Genomic DNA, 19,099 nt, shown 5'->3' on the forward strand with positions numbered 1-19,099 from the left:
GAATGAATGAGTCAATCAACCAAGAGACATTTCAGAGAAATGGCAGTTCCCATGTGGCTCAGTGTATTAAAGATCTGGTGTTGTTACTGCAGTGGTTCAGGTTGCTTCTGTGGTGTGGGTTCAATCCCTGAGCCTGGGGACTTCTGCATGCCGCGGATGTGGCCAAAAAAACAAACAAAAAGAGACATTTCAGAGAAATAAATGAAAGGCTAAGTTGCAGAGGAAAGGCTAGAGGAAGAGCTGGGGAGAAGCAGGGAATACAGAAGGATGGAAAACTCCCAATTTCAAGTTTGGAGCCCTGGAGAATGATGATGGCACCAAGAGAAATGAGAGAAACTTGGAAAGCAAGCTGGCTTTTGAGAGGCGATAATGAAATCCAAAATGTTGTACATTTTAAATGCAGCGTATTCATGGACTACCCAGCAGCACAGAGCGATTTAGAAATAGATGGAGGAAAATATTCCTGGCCTAGTTGGAGGAAAGCATTAACATGGCACATAAGGGGCTAATGGACAGTAAGTGACATGTGACAGAGCATGACAGAACACCATGGAATCCAAAAAGAAACCCACGAGTGCGTGTCTGTGTCAGCATGTGTGCAGAATGGCACGCTACATGCATGTTCTTATTGGTGTGTGCAGGAACTTGGATGTGAGAATGCAAGAACTATTGTGTTCAGGGACTACTGCCTGAGAGAAGACAAGAGTTATGTTACTCGAATTAAATGAGTGATGATATTAAATGAGTTAATAGTAAGACCAATGCTTGGCACATAAAAAGCACTCATCGGAGTTGACGATGATCATATTATTATTCTGCCTTTGCTAAGTCGGGGTCCTTTTCAAGTCTCCCCTGCCCTGCCGCATGCCCCCTCCCCCTCCCCAATCAGCATATCCCAGGGAGCTATTTGCCCATCATCTTTTGGAAGCTACAACAATCTCAAACCGTCTCCCTGCTTAGGGATCTGAATAAAGGGTGTGGCCCGAGCAAACCCCTATGGAGAGGCGGCAGCTGAAGCCATTAACCCCACTGTTCTGTTGAGGAAGAAAACCTAGAGGGAGGGTCAAGGACATGGACGGGTCTGAGGAGGCACTCAAGTTTGGAAGTAGTGAGAAGAGCGAACAAAAAGCCCTAGTTCCTGGGGCAGAGGAGCCAGAAGAGGGCCGTGGAGCAAGGGAGGTCACGGCAGCCAGAGGAGGAGGGAGCTGCCGCGCAGGCCTCCTTAACGGTTGGAGAACAGGAAGGCTGAACAGTGAGCTGGCCCTGGGGTCTGACCAGCAGAGGGGCGCTGTGAGCGACAAAGTCTTCAGATAGAGAAGGGGGTGTGATGAAGGGGAGTCATTGCTTTGGTCAGTTCATGTGAAAAGGTTACGGGTTGGAGGGTGGCGGGGACCCAAAATTTTGCTTTCTGACAGGGGTGTTGAGGGTGCTTGAAGGCAGAAGGAAGAATGAGTGGGGAGGGGAAGACTGGGCTGGACAGGCAGATTCGAGACGTGGAGGAACAGGACTCAAGCACCAGAGAGGGAGAGCCAGCACTTGGGCTGCAAACAAGAATGAAAGGGTAATTGCAAGTGGTCTTTAGGACCTTCTGTATATATGTTTTGGCCACGGCCATGGCATGAGGAAGTTTCCAGACCAGGGGTTTAACCCTTGCCACCGCAGTGACCCAAGCCACAGCAGTGATAATGCTGGCTCCTTAAGCCATTGAGCCACCAGGGAACTCCTAGGATCTTCTATAAATAAACACGCAGGCGCCCTTGTGTGTGTTTTAGATATTCCTCCCAAAGCCCGCCCTCCTGCCTACCCTCTGGTAGAGATTTCAGACCCAGAGTCAGAGCTGGAGGAACCGAGGGGCCCCCACCCCCTTTCCCCCATATCCTCCTGCCAACGGGGAGAGGTGACAAGCTGTCTTGCTCTAGGGCTGCCCTGCCCAAGAAGGTGGCCACCAGCCACATGTGGCCATTGAGATTCAATTACAGTTACATAAACATTTAGTTCCTCAGCCGCACTAGCCATATTTTAAGTCTTCAACAGACCCCACGTGAATTGCGCAGCACAGATAGAGCACATTTCCATCAGCACAGAAAGCTCTCTTGGACACCACTGCTCTAGAGTCTTAGTGGCATGCCACCTCTTCTTCCATCTCAGGATGTTCAGTTTCCATTACCTTTTTATAAAAAAGTTCACTTTCCAGTCCTTGGACACTGACTCGCCCAAGTCTTGGTGGGAAAAAGAGGTGAGGGCAAGCCAAGACGCATGTGCTGACCTTGGAAATCAGTGGTCCTGCCTGCCGGCCTCCAAACCAACCACGGGCTCCGTTAGCAAAACTCCCTGAGTCTTTACCTCCCTTCTCTGCAGCCTTCTCTCCCCACCATCCCGCCCCCCACTCTCCTCTGCTCAGGACAATTGGTCCTTCTTTCTCTTGCTTCTTAGTGGCAAAGAAGCAGTTGTCAGGTGCTTCTATAACGAGGCAAGTTTGTCAGATGTCCCAGGGGAATATCCCTGTGTTAGTGGGAAGCTGGAAAGGACCCTAACGCTCTCCTAAGTCGACCCCCTCATTTGATGGTTGTCATCGTGGGTTACTCTGTTACTTAAATGAGAGGAAGCAGCCCTGGATGGGAGGTCAAAGTTAAAAGGCGTACTGTCTCCAAGACATGCGAGGGCAAAGCCCCAGGGCTCCTACTGAACTGCATTCCTGGGAATGTTCCTGCACTTCTCTGCCTTGGCCGATGCTTTATGCCCTTTCCAAGATAGCATTCCTTTTACGGAAAATGCAATGAACTGGGCCCATGGATTTCCTTCCACGTAGAGGGAAACTGGGCAAGTGCTAGACGCAGTTTGGGGCAGACACAGCGGAACTCCTCCCAGTGAACCTCCGCCCAAGGGGAGCTGCCCCGATGCCCCCCCCCACCACTTCCCAGCTCCCATCTTTGGCCATTTCTCCTCTTGCCACTGTTCTGTTTCGATCACTTCCTAGGGGGACGGGAAAAGCGAGGATGAAGTTCCATTTGGGTATAAAGCATGATATGCTTCAGTCTTCACAAAACATAGCGAGTAACTCTGCTTCTCAAAATTCCCTAAAGGAAAAAACTCCCCAGGGAACTGGCGGTAGGGAAGCCTCTGCAGCGGGAACTCTGGGACACCTGCAGACAGAGGATCCTCCAGCACTAGCACCGCAATCCGGCTGCCTCCTCAGCCTCTGCGCTCAACATAAGGCCATGTCTCTGACTGACCACAGGCGCCCTCAACCCTTCCCATGGTCCTGGTGGACCTGGGTGTGATGGAGGGCCAGCACAGTTTGGGGGCCCTCTGTGGACCCCCTGACCTACCCCTAACAGCCCTCAGCTGACCCTCACTGCATTAGACAAGCCTGAGGATCAAAGGAAGAAATTCCCAACTCCTTTGCTCCAACCAAAGGCCACTGGGCTGAAGAGAATGGTCTGGCCAGTTGCTCCTAGCATGGAAGGCGAATGCTCATCTCCCGAGGCCCAGCCCTCCCACGGGCCTTCCTAATCGGTTGCTCGGGGCTCTTTTCCACTACCCGTAACTCAGGAGAAAGGTCTTGTTTAAGCAGCCAGGGGGCCAGCCAACTCAGAAGCAGCAACATGTCCTAAAATGGTCAAAGAAAACTCACGAGGTTTGGCTGGAGCTCAGCCCCTGAAGGAAGGGGTAGGATCCGGCAGGCAGGGAGGAAGAGTTTAATTTCTCCATCACCCCGCCCCAAACCTCAGGCCTGAGATTAACCCCCTTTCTGCTGACTACTTACCATTCCACAGGACCTCCAGGGGGCGGGCTGACAGCGGGATAGCCTTGTCCTCTTTCAACACGGGGCTGACGTAGGAAGCTAAGTACGGGACAGACGTCCAGATCTATTAAAGGAAGGGGGGATGGCGCGTGAACAAACAAGGCGGACCCCACATGCACACTCTCATCTCCGTGACCTTTAGGGCCCAGCCCTCTTTATTTCTCCTCTTCTCATCACCTTCGTTCACTCCCGAGGCCCTGGAGATACCCTGGCCTGCCCCCTACAGCACCAAATCAAGGAGCTGCAGGAAATGCCATATCCAGGGTGACAGATGAGAAGCACAGCACCCTGAGGGTTCCAAGGATCCTCTGGTCCCATTTACTCTCCAGCCACGGTTTAGAAACTTTTCATGTTGAGCCTGCTTCCTTTGTGAAATGGGTCTCAGATGAATAAACATGTATTAAGCTTCTATGATGTGCCAGGCAATGTCTTTGGCATTCGGCCCCCGCCTCGGTCACGGCATGCAGGACACGTGCTCACCTTGGCTGCATTGACTAGTCTCCAGGCATTGAGCAGCCCGAATCCGTGTTGGTGGCTGTGGCTGAAGCCGGCCTCGTTGGTGATCCAGTCTGCGTGGCGATCCTCATACTGAGAGGACACAGGTCTGGGTTAGTTGCTTGGGTTTTAGGTTCCCTGCTTGCCCTGCTGGCTGGTCCAGTCCAGATTCTCCCTCCAAGGCTTCTAGGCATGGAGTCTCCAAGGGAAGCTGGGACCAAAGGTCCAAGCCCTGTGATGTGATGTCACCAGCCCAATGGCCTCCTTCTAGGGAGGGAGCCAGGAGCCATGGGCTCCAGAGGCAGGGAGCCAGGCTAGAGCTCTCCTTTGCAGGTAAAATGGCAGCCACAGAACGGGTAGAAGTGAGTTTAGGTCTGTGGTCTGGATGGGCCCTCACCCCTGTTCCCTACACACGCAGTTCTGGAAGGGATGTGGTTCCTAACATTTAGGACATCTAGAATCTGAAGCCCCCGACACCTGCTGATCCGTGAACCAAAACTCTGAGGTAGGCTGGGCCAGGCCATCTGTCCACTTGCGAGGGTCTCACCTGGGTGGCTGTGAAGACGATGATGTGCTGGACGTCACGCCACGTGAGGCAGGGCCGCACCTGCAGCATCAGGGCTATCATGCCAGCCGCCAGGGGGGCTGCGGCTGAGGTCCCCGTGTGGCCCTCAGTGCAGCCCGTGCCCTTCTGAAGGTCCCAGTCTGTGGTCACCTGGAAGCGGGAGGGAGAGGACAGGCTGTGGAGGGAGGGCGTGGGGCTCAGAGTGAGCCCACACGGTGCCCTTCCCGTGTGAGAGCTGAATCCTGACCAGAGGGCGGCCCACTAGGAGGTCAGGACGCAGGAGGCTCCTCAGGCTTCTGGGCCTCACAAGACAATCTTTGGAGAGCAGAGGAAAACTGGAGTTACTCTGAGGGTCTGGTTGTGGGGGGAAAGCAGGAGGAGAAGGCAGAGGCCTCCTGGGCAGAGGCCGGTCTCCTGACCCCAGCTTCGCGGACGACCCCTTCCCAAATCCTCCACCCACCCCCACTCCCAACCTCCGCAGCCCTTTGAGACAGAGGAAGTGGCCAGGGAGCTCCTGGGCCCCAGCTGGAGCTGGGACAACAGTGACGGCACCAGTCAAGGAAATCCAACTTGGCAGCTCAGCGACAGGGGCTGGAGTGACATCAGTGTGAACAAAGGGAGTGTGTTTGCAGGGAGAGAAAGCTGTCTCCTTGCCCACCCGTGGGCTCGACATGGGCATGGCATCTACACTGCCTACCTACCCTGGCCTGGGCTGATGGACAGGCCAAGCTGCCTCCTTGCTCTGGGCCTGATGCCTTGGGGTGCTTTCCGAAGTCTCCCTTCTTTACCAGTGACTGGGAGGTGGGAGGTGAGTGGGGGCGGGGGAGGGGCTGCCTCAGGGAGACACGCTGTCTGTTTGGCATCCAGTTCTTTTCAGGCTCTAATCAACCCTGGAGCCACAGAGGGTTTAGCCCTGGGGGGCGCTGCCTAAATCTTCTCCTCCCTGTGGTCCCCCAGATCTAGTAACCAGTGCTGATGCTAAGACCAGAAAATCTTTTTCTTCCACACTTCCCTCTTGGGCCAGAGACAAGGGTGCGTGCTTCTGCCAAGAGCTGCCCTTTCTCCATTGTACTCACTGCTTGCCTTCCAGCTGTTAGAACAGCTGCCAAGGGATGTCATTTTCCCTCAGACACTGCACACTTGCAGAAGGAGGAAAAACCCTCCAAGGGGGTCTCAGTGAGGATGGGAAGCCTGGTCTGTGCCAGGGAGCAGATTGATTTTTTCCTGTTAAGGGAACAGCCTCACAGGGACAGTCTGGTGTGTAGATGTGAGGCTCGCGAACTTGCTGGTGGCGGCAGGAGCCCCAGGGCAGCCACAGGAAAGGGCAGGGCCGCGCTCCGGGCAGGCAGGTGGCAGTTGGGGGTTGGGGATGTACCTCGCCCGCCCTCAGGAAGGCAGCTCCACCGAGCTGGTCATTGAGCATAAACTGGCAACTGGTTTCCAAGGCGAAGACATTCCTAAGATGGGAGCTGGGTTAAACAAACTCCAAACTCCTTTCATTTCTGGAGAAATTATAGTTTTAGATGGAAAGTGGGGGGGGGCGGGGGGTGCAGGGAGAAGTGGAGTTGAGTCAGGAGGAGAAGAGGCAGGCGCCACAGAGCAAGAGGAACCATTGTGCTGGGTGCCCAGCTGGGGCCGCTGTGAGTGGCTTCCCTAGAGTTCTTCTCGTATGTTGTTCCTACCCTTCCTCCCAACCCCCCAGGCTGGAGTGGGGGCACTGCCCACTGCACCCAGACGCCCACCCGCTGAGCAGAGCCTCCTGCCCTTCGACTTTAGTCCACTCCCTTTGTCCTTCTCCCAGGGTGGGGGGGAGGCTGGCGGTGGGGGGCGCCAGTCACTTGGCACAGAGCCTCGGAACATTGTGTTGACCAGAAGTCATTTAGTGGCAAAACAAGATTTCAGTTTTGGAAAATGAATCTGACCCAGAGGAAGACGAAGCAGCCTAATTCCCAGTGGCCCCAGAAGGACCTCCCAACCCCAGGCCGCTGGAGAAATCTGACACCACCTGGCTCCAGCCCAAGTCTTCCAGAAAGCCCCCTGTCCCCATATCACTCTATTATGGGCAGCAGGGACTGGCAGGGAGTCCTAGGATGATGGTCCAGAGACCTGGCTTGAACCAGCTGGGATGGCACTAAGCCAGCGAGTGTAGAGACACTGGACCCTGAATTCTTTCACAGGTTCCCAGAGCTTGAGAAACTCCACTCCCTTGTTCTAACCTCTTGTTTGCTATGACTCCAATTCCAGCTCCAAGGAAAGAGCTGTCTCTTGGGCTGAGACATTTCTGACTCCCTTTCCTGCCCAGTCTGTGAAGACAACCACTAGCTTTACTCTGGAAGAACAGGATCAGAACTCATAGTATTTACACAAGGGCTGCACAGCAATGGAATGAGGACTTTTTGATTGTTTGTTTGTTTTTCTTTTCTTTTTTTTTCTTTTTTGAAGAGCTGCACCCATGGCATATGGAAGTTCCCAGGCTAGGGACTGAATTGGAGTTGCAGCTGCCGGCCTACACCACAGCCACAGCAACACAGGATCTGAGTCGCATCTGTGATCTACACCGCAGGTTGTGGCAATGCCAGATCCCTAACCTACTGAGTGAGGCCAGGGATCGAACCCTCATAGATACTAGTCAGGTTCTTAACCCGCTGAGCCACAATGGGAATTCTGTTTTTTTAAGCCCACAGAAATTAGTCAAAGCCCACATTCTACCAAAGGAAAACATTTCACTTATAACAATATGCATTTTTGGGGGCCACATCTGAGGCATGCAGAAGTTCTCAGGCCAGGATTGAACCCGTACCACAGAAGCAACCCAAGCCACAGGGGTGACAATGCTAGATCCTTTAGCCGCTAGGCCACCAGGGAACTCCAATGATAGGCATTTTTGTAAGTAAAAATTAAAAGATAAAAACCATTACACAGATGTATTTAGAGGCCTACCCTTAGGGACACAGATCTGCTAGGGAAGAGGAGCCTGAGGGACAGGACGAGAAAGCAGGGAACAAAAAGCAATACGACTGTGCAGCTTGAGAGAGCCCTGTGGGCCCGGGGCACTCACAATGCTCCGGAGCATCTTGTCCCCGCCGCTGAAGGTGACCGCCAGCATGGAGGCGCACTCCTCTGCGTAAAAGGGCATCCGTCCCTCCTCGTCCACAGCACCTGGGGACAGAGCAGGGGAAATGGGAGCTGAGATGAGGGCCTGATAACATCAGTTATCTTTGATTCATCATCTGGGAGGTTGTCCTGAGTTTAAGAAATGATCTCAGAGGGAGTTCCCTGGTGGCCCAAAAGGTTAAGGATCCAGTGTTGTCACTACTGTGACTCAGGTCATTGCTGTGGCAAGGGTTTGATCCCTGGCCTTGGAACTTCTGCATGCCTCGGGCACAGCTCCCCCCCGCCCCCCAAGAAAAAAAAGATCTCAGTGGCCTAAGTCCCTTGGAGTGTCCACACTCCTCCCCTGGACAGGCAACTTCAAAGGGCTATACCTGCAGCATATGGGAGTTCCCAGGTCAGGGGTCGAATTGGAGCTGCAGCTGCTGGCCTACGCCATAGCCATGGCAACACCAGATCCGAGTTACATCTGTGACCTACACTGCAGCTGGCGTCAACACCAGATCCTTAACCCACTGAGTGAAGCCAAGGATTGAAACCCCTATTCTCACAGAGGCAACATCAGGTCCTTAACCCACTGAGCCACAACGGGAATTGTGGCTCAGACTCTTCTTCCAATGGGGCCATTCCACCCAGATACCCACTCACACTTGCATCTTCCTCAGCATTTACTAGTTTTCTGCCCTGAGTCACACACTGTGTGAGGCGTGGGGGCCACGGGTAAAGGCCACGGACCTGATCCAGGGAGCCTACCGTCAGGGGGGAAGCCGGGTAAATAAATACATACAAATGGGATATAAATGCTATGGTGGGGAGTACAAGCGAAGGGCATTTAATTTAGAATTTAGGTTAGTGGGGGGAAGGGAGGGCTTCAAGCCAGAGACAAGTGACCTCGCCATCCTCCACAAGAAGAAAAAGAGAAAGAGAAGTAACCCATGGGGAGAGAGGCCGGAGCAGAGGCCTAAGCAGTTGTGGGAGGTGGAGATGGGGGGAGGGGGTGTCTCAGAGGATGGTTGAAAGTGCTCCCAGGGTATGACTTCTAAGAAGTCCTGGAGTTCCCGTCATGGCGCAGTGGTTAACGAATCCAACTAGGAACCATGAGGTTGCGGGTTCGGTCCCTGGCCTTGCTCAGTGGGTTAAGGATCCGGCGTTGCCGTGAGCTGTGGTGTAGGTTGCAGACGTGGCTCGGATCCCGCGTTGCTGTGGCTCTGGCGTAGGCCGGTGGCTACAGCTCCGATTCCACCCCTAGCCTGGGAACCTCCATATGCCGCGAGAGCTGCCCAAAGAAATAGCAAAAAAAAAAAAAAAAAAAAAGACTTCTAAGAAGTCCTGACATTCTCTGAGAGCAGGGCTGGCCCCTCCTAACTGGCAGAGCCTGGAGAGAAGAGAAGATTGTGAACACACATTTAGATAAACACAGGGAAGCTGGGGGCACACCCAGACACACAGTCTCCTCACCTCTGAGTGACACGCACACCCAGATACCAGTCCCCTCACCCCCGAGTCACATACACACACACACACACACACACAAACATGCACGCTCGGGACCAGCAGGCCGCTACCTATGGTGACCGTGTAGATGGAGTTGGCATAGCCGTCATAGTTGCAGTTGTCGTTGTGCTGGCCCCCATTGCCACTGGCCACCACAAAGATGCTCCCAAAGCCCTGGCGGCCAGCGATCACCCCATGTTGCAAGGCAGCCTGAGGAGCAAAATGTCAGGTCAGTTGAGGAGCTCACAGGAAGACTCCTACCTTCCATGCCCGTTGTCTTCTCCTCCCCTTCTAGAAAGAAAGGAAAAAAAAGCCCAGAGCCACTGGGCATGGAGGAGGCTTAAAGATGGACTCAAGAAGAGCAGGAAGCTGTCTGCTTATCAGGAAGGGTGGGGCCAGAAATGGGGAGCCAAGCACAAAATCAAAACACTCTCAAAGCACTGGTCCATTTCTAAGACTGTCCCCCAAACCCCCCACCCCAGGTCAGGAGGGCTCTTCTGGAAAGGAGGTGGCAGGGCTACAAGGCATAGGTCTGGCACAACAAATGGGGTGGGGCAGGACTACGTGTAGCAGCTCCTAGGTCTCCAAAGGCTCCATACTGTTCCCAGTTACCTTCCCAAGCTGATGGGGGCCATCCACTGTCTTTCCATCGTCATCTGGTCCCCAGCTGTTGAGAGATACCCAGAGGGAAAAGCTAGAGACAGGCTGTGGCCGCCCACCCAGGCCCCGCAGCCTTAGCTGGCCTTCCCCCTGGGTGCTTACTCCCCTTCCAAGGGCTCCAGCTCAGGACTCCCACAATTGAAGGATGTGCCCTCACCCTAACGTGGAAAACAAGTACATGCTGAGGTTCTTCTTTTCCTTGGAAACCTCCCCAGCTTAGGAATACTTTCACTTGGTCCCTAAAAACCCTTTCTCAGGTCCCAGCGAGCATAGTGCTAGAGAGGGACAGGGGATCACCCTCTCCCAACCTAGGGATATAATACTAGGCTTGAAGGCAGAGCACCTGCGAAGGAAGTACTCGATCTGTGTAAGCTCTCGGGGCCGAGGAGTTCTCTACTCTTTCTCTAAAAGGAAATGTACACTGTGGATGATGTCATGCATTTACGGGAGATACTGGTTGGGGAAGAATGCCGTGGGGGCAGCCCAGCTTCGGTTCTGCCTCATCATCCACACCCTTCTTGCCATACCCAACACCTGAAGCTGCAGGTGCATTTCTGGGTGGGGTTCTGGGATTGGGTGCTGGGTATCTAGCCCAGCTCTGGTTGGAGAAGAATGCCCACTTTCTTCCAGAGCCTTCTGAGTTTATTAAACAAATAAACATGAGGTAGGATGGAGCATTCGTCATGTGGCAACCTGATTACTGGGGTGACATGGGGCACTTAAGACTGAGAACCCTGAGGCTAGCGGTCTGTAGAAATAAGGGCAGTGGACTGACAGGCTGAACCCAGCACAGAGAGCCCTGCTGGGACCGGCCCAAGCCAGCCCATCTTGCTGTTCTTTGGCTGGAGAATTCCCTGGCATCCAGCCTCTTGTCTTCTCACCTTGTTCCTGGCCCTGCCTCACCTGCAGCTGTAGATGTCATTGATCTGATAGTGCTTGTTGAATGCCACGGCCTCCATGCTGTCTGTGAGGGGTCCATCCAGTACCCGGATACCTAGGCGACGAAGGGCACACCAGCTCTTTAATAATGCTGATTCCCTAGATGAGGAGCAAGGGGAAGGGGGGTGTGTGGCCCCAGGTGGAGACTTACTTTTCCCTGTAAGTGTTTTGGATCTTTGGAATTTTTATACCATGTGCATGTGCCTGTCCAGAAATTTTTTAGCATTTTTAACATAATGCTGAATTTCAGACTTTAAGGATCATGGGGTCTGGTAGGAAGAGGCATAAGCTAGAATGTAGGAAATCCAAGGTGCCCTTTTTTTGCACATCCTTAGTCATGTAAACCACTGATCGGTGATTGACACATAGAGGGTATTCAATAGATGGCAGTCATTAGCATTAACTCTCCCATGGATGTCTAATCTCACCCTCTAAAATAGGGTGGGTCACATCCTGGGGATCACATAGGGACAAATGGAGCTTTCAGAAGGGACTTGGGCCCTGACGGTTTTTGTCTCCCTCTGAATCCCCATTTACAGAGAGGGCTGCTGACCTCTGCTGGACCATAAGAGGACTACAGCCAATCTATTCCAATCTCATTAACACAGGTTCCAAGCACTGATGAGGAATCATAGGGAGGGCTTCCTCATTCATTCCTCTCACCTTCTGCCTCAATGGACAAAGACTGAGAGGCAAAGGAGCCACAGAACCACCCACACTGGGGGCCAGGGTGGCTCAACTCTCTTGAAAGGATGGAGAGTGACCATCAGAAGGGCTGTGAACAGCCAATATAAAACTCAAAGGAAGAGCTGAAAACCTTCTCACTAAAATCTGGAACAAGACAAGGATGCCCACTCTCACCACTCTTATTCAACATAGTACTGGAAGTCCTAGCCACAGCAGTCAGACAAACAAAAGAAATAAAAGGTACCCAAATTGGAAGAGAAGAGGTAAAACTGTCACTGTATACAGCTGACATGATACTATATACAGAAAACCCTAAGGACTTGATCCAAAAACTACTCCAGCAGATCAACAAATTCAGCCAAGTAGCAGGATATAAGATTAGCATTCAGAAATGAGTTGCATTTCTGTATACCAACAATGAAGTATTAGAAAAGGAATACAAAAATAACTTTTAAAATTGCACTCCAAAAAATCAAATACCTGAGAATACACCTGACCAAGGAGGTGAAAGACTTATATGCTGAGAACTAGAAAACTCCAATCAAGGAAATTAAACAGGATTCAAAGAAATGGAAAGATAGTCCATGCTCCTGAGGTAGAAAAATTAATACTGTAAAAATGGCCATACTACCCAAAGCAATCTACAGATTCAAGGCACTCCTTATCAAATTACCCATGACATTTTTCACAGAACTAGAACAAACAAGCCAAAAATTTACATGGAACCACAAAAGACCCAGAATTGCCAAAGCAATCCTGAGGAACAAAAACCAAGCAGGAGGCATAACTCTCCCAGACTTCAGGCAATATCACAAAGCCACAGTCATCAAGACAGTGTGGTCCTGGTACCAAAACAGACATACAGACCAATGGAACAGAATAGAGAACCCAGAAATAAACCCAGACACCTACAGTCAATTAATCTTCAACAAAGGAGGCAAGAACATAAAATGGGAAAAAGACAGTCTCTTCAGCAAGTGGTGCTGGGGAAACTGGACAGCTGCATGTAAATCAATGAAACTGGAACAAACCCTCACACCGTGCATGAAAATAAACTCAAAATGGCTTAAAGACTTAAATGTAAGACAAGACACCATCAAACCCCTAGAAGAGAACATAGGCAAAACATTCTCTGACATCAACCTTACAAATGTTTTCTCAGGTCAGTCTCCCAAAGCAACAGAAATAAAAGCAAAAATAAACCAATGGGACCTCATCAAACTGAAAAGCTTTTGCACACAAAGAAAAAAAAAAGACAACTTACAGAATGGGAGAAAATAATTTCAAATGATGCAACTGACAAGGGTTTAATCTCTAAAACATACAAACAACTTACACAATTCAAAAGGAAAAAGCCAACAACCCATTAGACATTTCTCCAAAGAAGATATACAGATGGCCAACAAGCACATGAAAAAATGCTCAACATCACTGAAACTTTCCTTGAAAAAGACACATGCACCCATATGTTCACTGCAGCACTATTCACAATAGCCAGGACATGGAAACAACCTAAATGTCCATTGACAGATGATTGGATTAAGACAATACAGTATATATACGCAATGGAATACTACTCAGCCATAAAAAGAACAAAATAGGAGTTCCCATCGTGGCTCAGTGGTTAACGAATCCGACTAGGAACCATGAGGTTGCAGGTTCGATCCCTGGCCTTGCTCAGTGGGTTAAGGACCCCTCGTTGCTGTAAGCTGTGGTGTAGGTTGCAGACGCGGCTCAGATCCCCTGTTGCTGTGGCTCTGGCACAGGCTGGTGGCTACAGCACCGATTTGACCCCTAGCCTGGGAACCTCCATAGCCGCAGGAGCAGCCCAAGAAATAGCAAGAAACAAACAAACAAATAAACAAAAACAAAATAATGCCATTTGCAGCAACATGGATGGAAGTAGAGACTCTCACACTAAGTGAAGTTAGTCAGAACGAGACAGACAAATACCATATGATATCACTTATATCTGGAATCTAATATACGGCACAAATGAACCTTTCCACAGAAAAGAAACTCATGGACATGGAGAACAGACTTGTGGTTGCCAAGGGGGAAGCAGTGGGATGGACTGGGAATTTGGGGTTAATAGATGCAATTGCCTTTGGAATGGATAAGCAATGAGATCCTGCTATATAGCACTGAGAACTATATCTAGTCACTTATGATGGAACATGATAATGTGAGAAAAAGGAATGCGTATGTGTATGTGTGACTGGGTCACCTTGCTGTACAGGAGAAAATTGACAGAACACTGTAAACCAGCTATAACGGAAAAAAATAAAAATCATTATATACAAAATAAATTAAAAAAAAAGAGAAGGGCTGGGAGCTGAAGAGCTGGGAGGAAGGACAGGAGCCTCTATGCGGATCAGGGAAGAAGGGCAGATGAGGAGGCTTTGGTAAGGCAAGAACATACAAATACGACACAGATAAGTAAAAGAGTCGTCATTGCAAAAAACTTAGCATTGATGGGGCATAACCAGGCATGATAAGAAAAAGGGAAGAGAGGACTGATCAGGTGGGGGCTTGGGCCTCCCTCTCTCATCCAGGGCATTTCCATTGGTATCTGTTATATAAAATGGGCTTTGCTGCTTAAAAACCATGGAAATACCAATGCACTGAAAAAAAAACAATCAGTGAACAGACACCTATTACAAGCTTACCCTTTGCTTTCTGCTGTGTGCTGAGGGTGGAATAGAGGCAGTTTGGAGTCTATGGGGGACAGGGGATGCAGCATGAAGAGGCGACCGAGGCTGGACTGGACAGTACCTGCTATGCGGCTCCCGTAGGCCACTCCCACTGCACAGAAGCTGTTGTTGGGCACAGCAGCGATCTCTCCCGCGCACCGTGTGCCATGGTGGTTGCCATTCTCCACATCCGGGTGGGGCATGGGGTCAGGGTCATTAGAGTTGAGGTCATAGCTGCCCTCAGGGCTCTGTAACATGGTGGGGGTGTGGCAACAAATGGTCACTTGCTGGTTACAAGGGGGCAGGTCTTGGAGCTCAGGGAGAGGGGAGCTGGGAGTTTGGGACCTGGAGCCAGCACAGCAGGCCCATCTCTGCAAACCACAGGGGCTCTGAGACAGGGCACCTTGAGGCAAAATTGAACAGTGTCACATCTCTCAGCAAACTCTCTTGGCCATTATAGAAATGTGCCCCAGAGCTGCTTCCATGGCAGGCAGAACCTGGGATAAAAGAGATTAGGGCTTCCTAAAGGCCAGGCTTTAGAGGGCGGAAGGTGCTCAGAATGAGTGTGGAGAAGGAAGTGGCCGAAGGGCCACTCCTCACTCCCCAGGGCAGGGAGTGGCGGCAGGAACCAGGAAATGTCACCTGGGATCCTCCCCCTTGCTGAGTTGGAACCACTTCCTGGAAGGCCGGCAGGGGTAAAGGAGCAGAGGAAGAAGTCCATCCCACCTCCCAGGTCTTCTGTTTGGCCCAGGGACCTCTAAGAAAGGGGCCAGGCTGGAGGCAATAGCGAGAACCCGGTCAGGGTGGGGGTGGGGCGGGCGGTGACCGAGCCACTCACATAGTTGGGAGCGATGTCCTGGATGGTGTGCTCCACGCCGTCGTCCACGACCACCACCGTCACCCCTCGCCCGGTCACATTGCGCTCCCACACCCCCGTCACGTTGATGTCCCTGCCAGGGCTCCGCCGGTTATTCTGGAGGAGAGACAGGGTCAGGTACTATTCCGCACCCTGGGAATCCAGGGACACAAGGCGTAATCCGTGGAGAGATAAGTTACAGCCACAGCGCCTTTTCATTCCTGGCCACCATCGAGGAGCCAGAGAGAGGTTGTGGATAATATTATTATTATGCGGTATGATAATAATAATGATATATGTTATACGAACATTATAAAATATAACGTGAGCAGTTAACTTTTATAAAGTGTATTCTGTGTGTCAAGGCACAGGTGCCTTAATTCACTTAACCATGAGCATCTCCATTTGACAGAGGGGAAAAGTGAGGCACAGAGCTGCTCACCCAACAGCATGTGTTAGTAAGCGGCAGGCAGCAACCTGGCCCCGGCACCCACACCCTGACACTGCAATCTGTGTTGGACGTGGAGCCTGAGGACACAGCCCACCATCCAGAAACGGCTCCACAGGCAAAGGATGGGGGCAACGGGAGAGCAACGCAGACAAAAGCCCACGAGAGCACAGGGCACCCCCAACCTAGCCATCTGAAGCTGTAAGCCGTGAGGCTGGACTCACCAGGTGCCACTGCTGTGGGTACTTGGGGTCATTGAAGTGGATGCTGCGCTTGGCCCGCTTAAGCAGTCTCTGCTCTGAGTGCCAGCGCACAGCTTCGTGCCTGGCCAGCACGGCCTCCACCTGCTGCCGGACGGCCTCGGCCTGCTGGGGCTGCGGGTGTCCAGCTGGCTGGACCAAGAGATAGTGTCCCTGCAGCTCCCCGATGCGTCCTGCGTTCACCAGCCCTGCTGCCTGGGCCAAGGCATCTGCCTGCTGCTCCAGCAAATCAGCTTCCCCCTCGCCTTCTGGGTGGTCCAGATGCACAGCCCAACTTAGCCCCCCTGGACCCTGGGCCCCAGGCCCACCTGCCCCCACCAGGCCCATAACCCAGGGAAGCAGAAGGAAGAGCCCGGCTAACTCCAGCCAGAGGCGAGCAGGCAGGCCCAGGGGGGCATCTGAGTGTGGCACTTTCTGCCTCCCCTTCGGCATCAGAGCAGTAGGCTGCAGACAAAGAGAGAGGACACCAGAGATAAGATGGCGGCCGGAATCTGAGCAGGAGACCAGGTAACAATGCATCACACCTGGAAACCCCGAATCCAAGCCTTTTAAATCATTCAATATTTGATCTTCTCGTTTCATTCACATTTATCCCAGACCAAGAGGGACAAGCCCGAGGGTGGACTGCGGGCCAGCACTAACCCTGGTGGCTCCCTTGATGGCGTGATTATCACTAGGTAATCGAGCAGGATGGCCAGCTGCTAACAGGCTGCATTCCCACTGCTGCCAGGAGCAGGGCTCGAAAGTCCTCTCACTCACACAAATTCCTGGTGGAGTCTTGAGTGTTCTTTAGAAAAGACCCTCCTCCCTTATTTATTTATTTATTTTTTGTCTTTTGTCTTTTGTTGTTGTTGTTGTTGTTGTTGCTATTTCTTGGGCCGCTCCCGCGGCACATGGAGGTTCCCAGGCCAGGGGTTGAATCGGAGCTGTAGCCACCGGCCTACACCAGAGCCACAGCAACGCGGGATCCGAGCCGCGTCTGCAACCTACACCACAGCTCACGGCAACGCTGAGCAAGGGCAGGGACCGAACCCGCAACCTCATGGTTCCTAGTTGGATTCGTTAACCACTGCGCCACGACGGGAACGCCCCCTCCTCCCTTATTTAGAGAGGACCTCAGTGTTCCCCCACTGACTTCTCAGACCCGTTGTCCTGCGGGCTCACTCCCTGCTGGGGCCCCACTCCCACCTGGACTCCGAGTGAGGGCGAGCTCTGGGTCTGGCGAACCACCTCACGCTCATTTTGTGCAAACGAAGAACAGGCATCCCTTTGGCTTTGAGTAGGGCTGACTCTGAGCACAGACTGCAGACCTGTAGGCCCCAAGAAGAGAAGAAATGGGGTCCTCCTGAACCCAGTAGAGCAAGCAGAGGCTAGCCGTGAACCCGTGACCAAATAAACTGCCGATGATCAAGAATCATTTCCAGGAATCTCAAATGGATCACAGACGGGAACCAAACTGGTACAGTAAGGCCAGATCCATACAAAACTCAAAACTGCTACTTCTCATCCTAACCACCACGCCACCCTCTTTTTTCTTCCTATATGCCTAGAAGAGCACTTGAACTCTTAACGAAAACCCTTCCTGAAAAAGTAGATGGTGCTGCTTCCCAGATGTCCAGGTGGTAGCTAACTTCCTGATTTCTGCAGTCAGGAAGGACGCGGGGGGAAGACGGGGTAGGCAGGTGGCAGGGGAATTAGACAAAACCCAAGAATGCACACAGAACTGAAGAGAGGCAAGTGGGAACCCTGGGGAGCAGGGGTGACTGGCAAGCAGCACTAAAGGGCTACCCTTAGCCACTAGCTCAGCAAGGTGGCTTAGGAGTGAGGGCTCAACCCTGGAATGGGGGACTGCCACCTGTGGTTGATAGATGGGCCAAATTAGAACTGGTGGGCAACTGTGGGGACAAGGACAGGTGAATGGTGGTAGAACATGTATGTACCTATGGGTGACTGGGCTCCTTTAGAAGCATCTGATCTCTATGGGGAGAGGCAGGGCTTAGTGCTTACACACATATCCGATTGGATCAGTCTCAAAACATTACAGAAACATGGGCATTTTACCGAAGTCTCTTTGGAAAGGGAGACGGGAACTTCTGCCACCTAACATTTCCCTCCAAAAAGCTGCATATCTCCTCTCTTTTCCTTTTAGGTTCTCCACCCTCCAGCAGCCTTGACTGTCCAAGATAGTCAGCTCTCTTTCCCAGTCTGCATACCTTACTAAGCAAAACAAAATCTGGCTAGCCTTGATAGTGATCCAACTAGGCAGGCTCTTACAGTCTCAGTGGAGCTCACAGATTTCCCAAAGAGAGGAGAAACCTGACCACCATGGCCTCCACTCCCTCTGGCGGAGCAGTGCTTTACTCCTGACCCTCCCATCCTAGGCTTCTGGGAATGGAACCTTAATCTGAAAGCAGATCTCAACTTCACCCAACTGCTAGGCGTGTCTTTGCAGCTCTTAGGTGCTAAGAGAAGAGGAAGATACAGGCAGCCCCAAGTTCAAGACTTGGCTCCCAAGACCCTGTCCTCCTCGCAACCTGTTCCTAGAAACCAAGCTGCCGGTACCGGGTTCAGTTTCATTGGCTTCCTCCTCCCTAGCCTTGATTGCCCCGTGCAATGTGGCCCTCTCCTCAGAGAACCCATACTATCCTGGAATCCAAGACCCCGTGGCCCAGTCTTCCTGGGCTCCCCCACGCCGGGACTGAAGGCGCCCTTTGTGCAGCTCTTTCACCCTCGGACACCGGCCGCCCCCAGTTCCAGGCCACTCGGACTTCCAATGCCTCGCCCCCACCGAGTTCCCAACTCACCGGCCCGGCCGCAGCTGCTGCCGCCGCCTCCCTGCGGAAACTCGCGGCTTCCCGGGAACCTGAGGAGCCAGTGACAGTAGCATCACTTCCGCCCGGCAGCTCAGCCAATCAGCAGCGGGTCCTCGGGCCGGGCCGACCCGCCGGGAGCAGCCGGCGCTAGGGGGCCGGTTCCTTCGGGCATCCTCTACTGAAAGAGCAGCGTGCGGGTGTGGTGGGCGCTCCTCTCAGGGCCCACCGCCCCAACTTCGGGCATCTCCAAGAGAGACCCTCTCCAGACAGACG

General features: G+C 52.3%; 1 protein-coding gene across 1 annotated transcript in view; it reads right to left on the reverse strand.

Moving 5' to 3' along the window:
- PCSK7 (proprotein convertase subtilisin/kexin type 7) overlaps positions 1–18,969 on the reverse strand; it is a 28,977-nt gene extending 10,008 nt beyond the window's left edge. The window contains exons 1-12 of the mRNA XM_021062880.1: positions 18,818–18,969; positions 17,202–17,323; positions 15,978–16,457; positions 15,288–15,422; positions 14,532–14,697; positions 11,034–11,124; positions 10,083–10,137; positions 9,542–9,680; positions 7,924–8,024; positions 4,848–5,015; positions 4,286–4,393; positions 3,767–3,869 (exon numbers count right to left, since the gene is read on the reverse strand). Of these exons, the coding sequence (XP_020918539.1) occupies positions 3,767–3,869; positions 4,286–4,393; positions 4,848–5,015; positions 7,924–8,024; positions 9,542–9,680; positions 10,083–10,137; positions 11,034–11,124; positions 14,532–14,697; positions 15,288–15,422; positions 15,978–16,445 (1,534 nt within the window). The 5' untranslated portion in view covers positions 16,446–16,457; positions 17,202–17,323; positions 18,818–18,969. The remainder of the gene's footprint in view (positions 1–3,766; positions 3,870–4,285; positions 4,394–4,847; positions 5,016–7,923; positions 8,025–9,541; positions 9,681–10,082; positions 10,138–11,033; positions 11,125–14,531; positions 14,698–15,287; positions 15,423–15,977; positions 16,458–17,201; positions 17,324–18,817) is intronic.

Source organism: Sus scrofa, chromosome 9, assembly GCF_000003025.6.
Source record: "Sus scrofa isolate TJ Tabasco breed Duroc chromosome 9, Sscrofa11.1, whole genome shotgun sequence".
NCBI classification, from domain to species: domain Eukaryota; kingdom Metazoa; phylum Chordata; class Mammalia; order Artiodactyla; family Suidae; genus Sus; species Sus scrofa.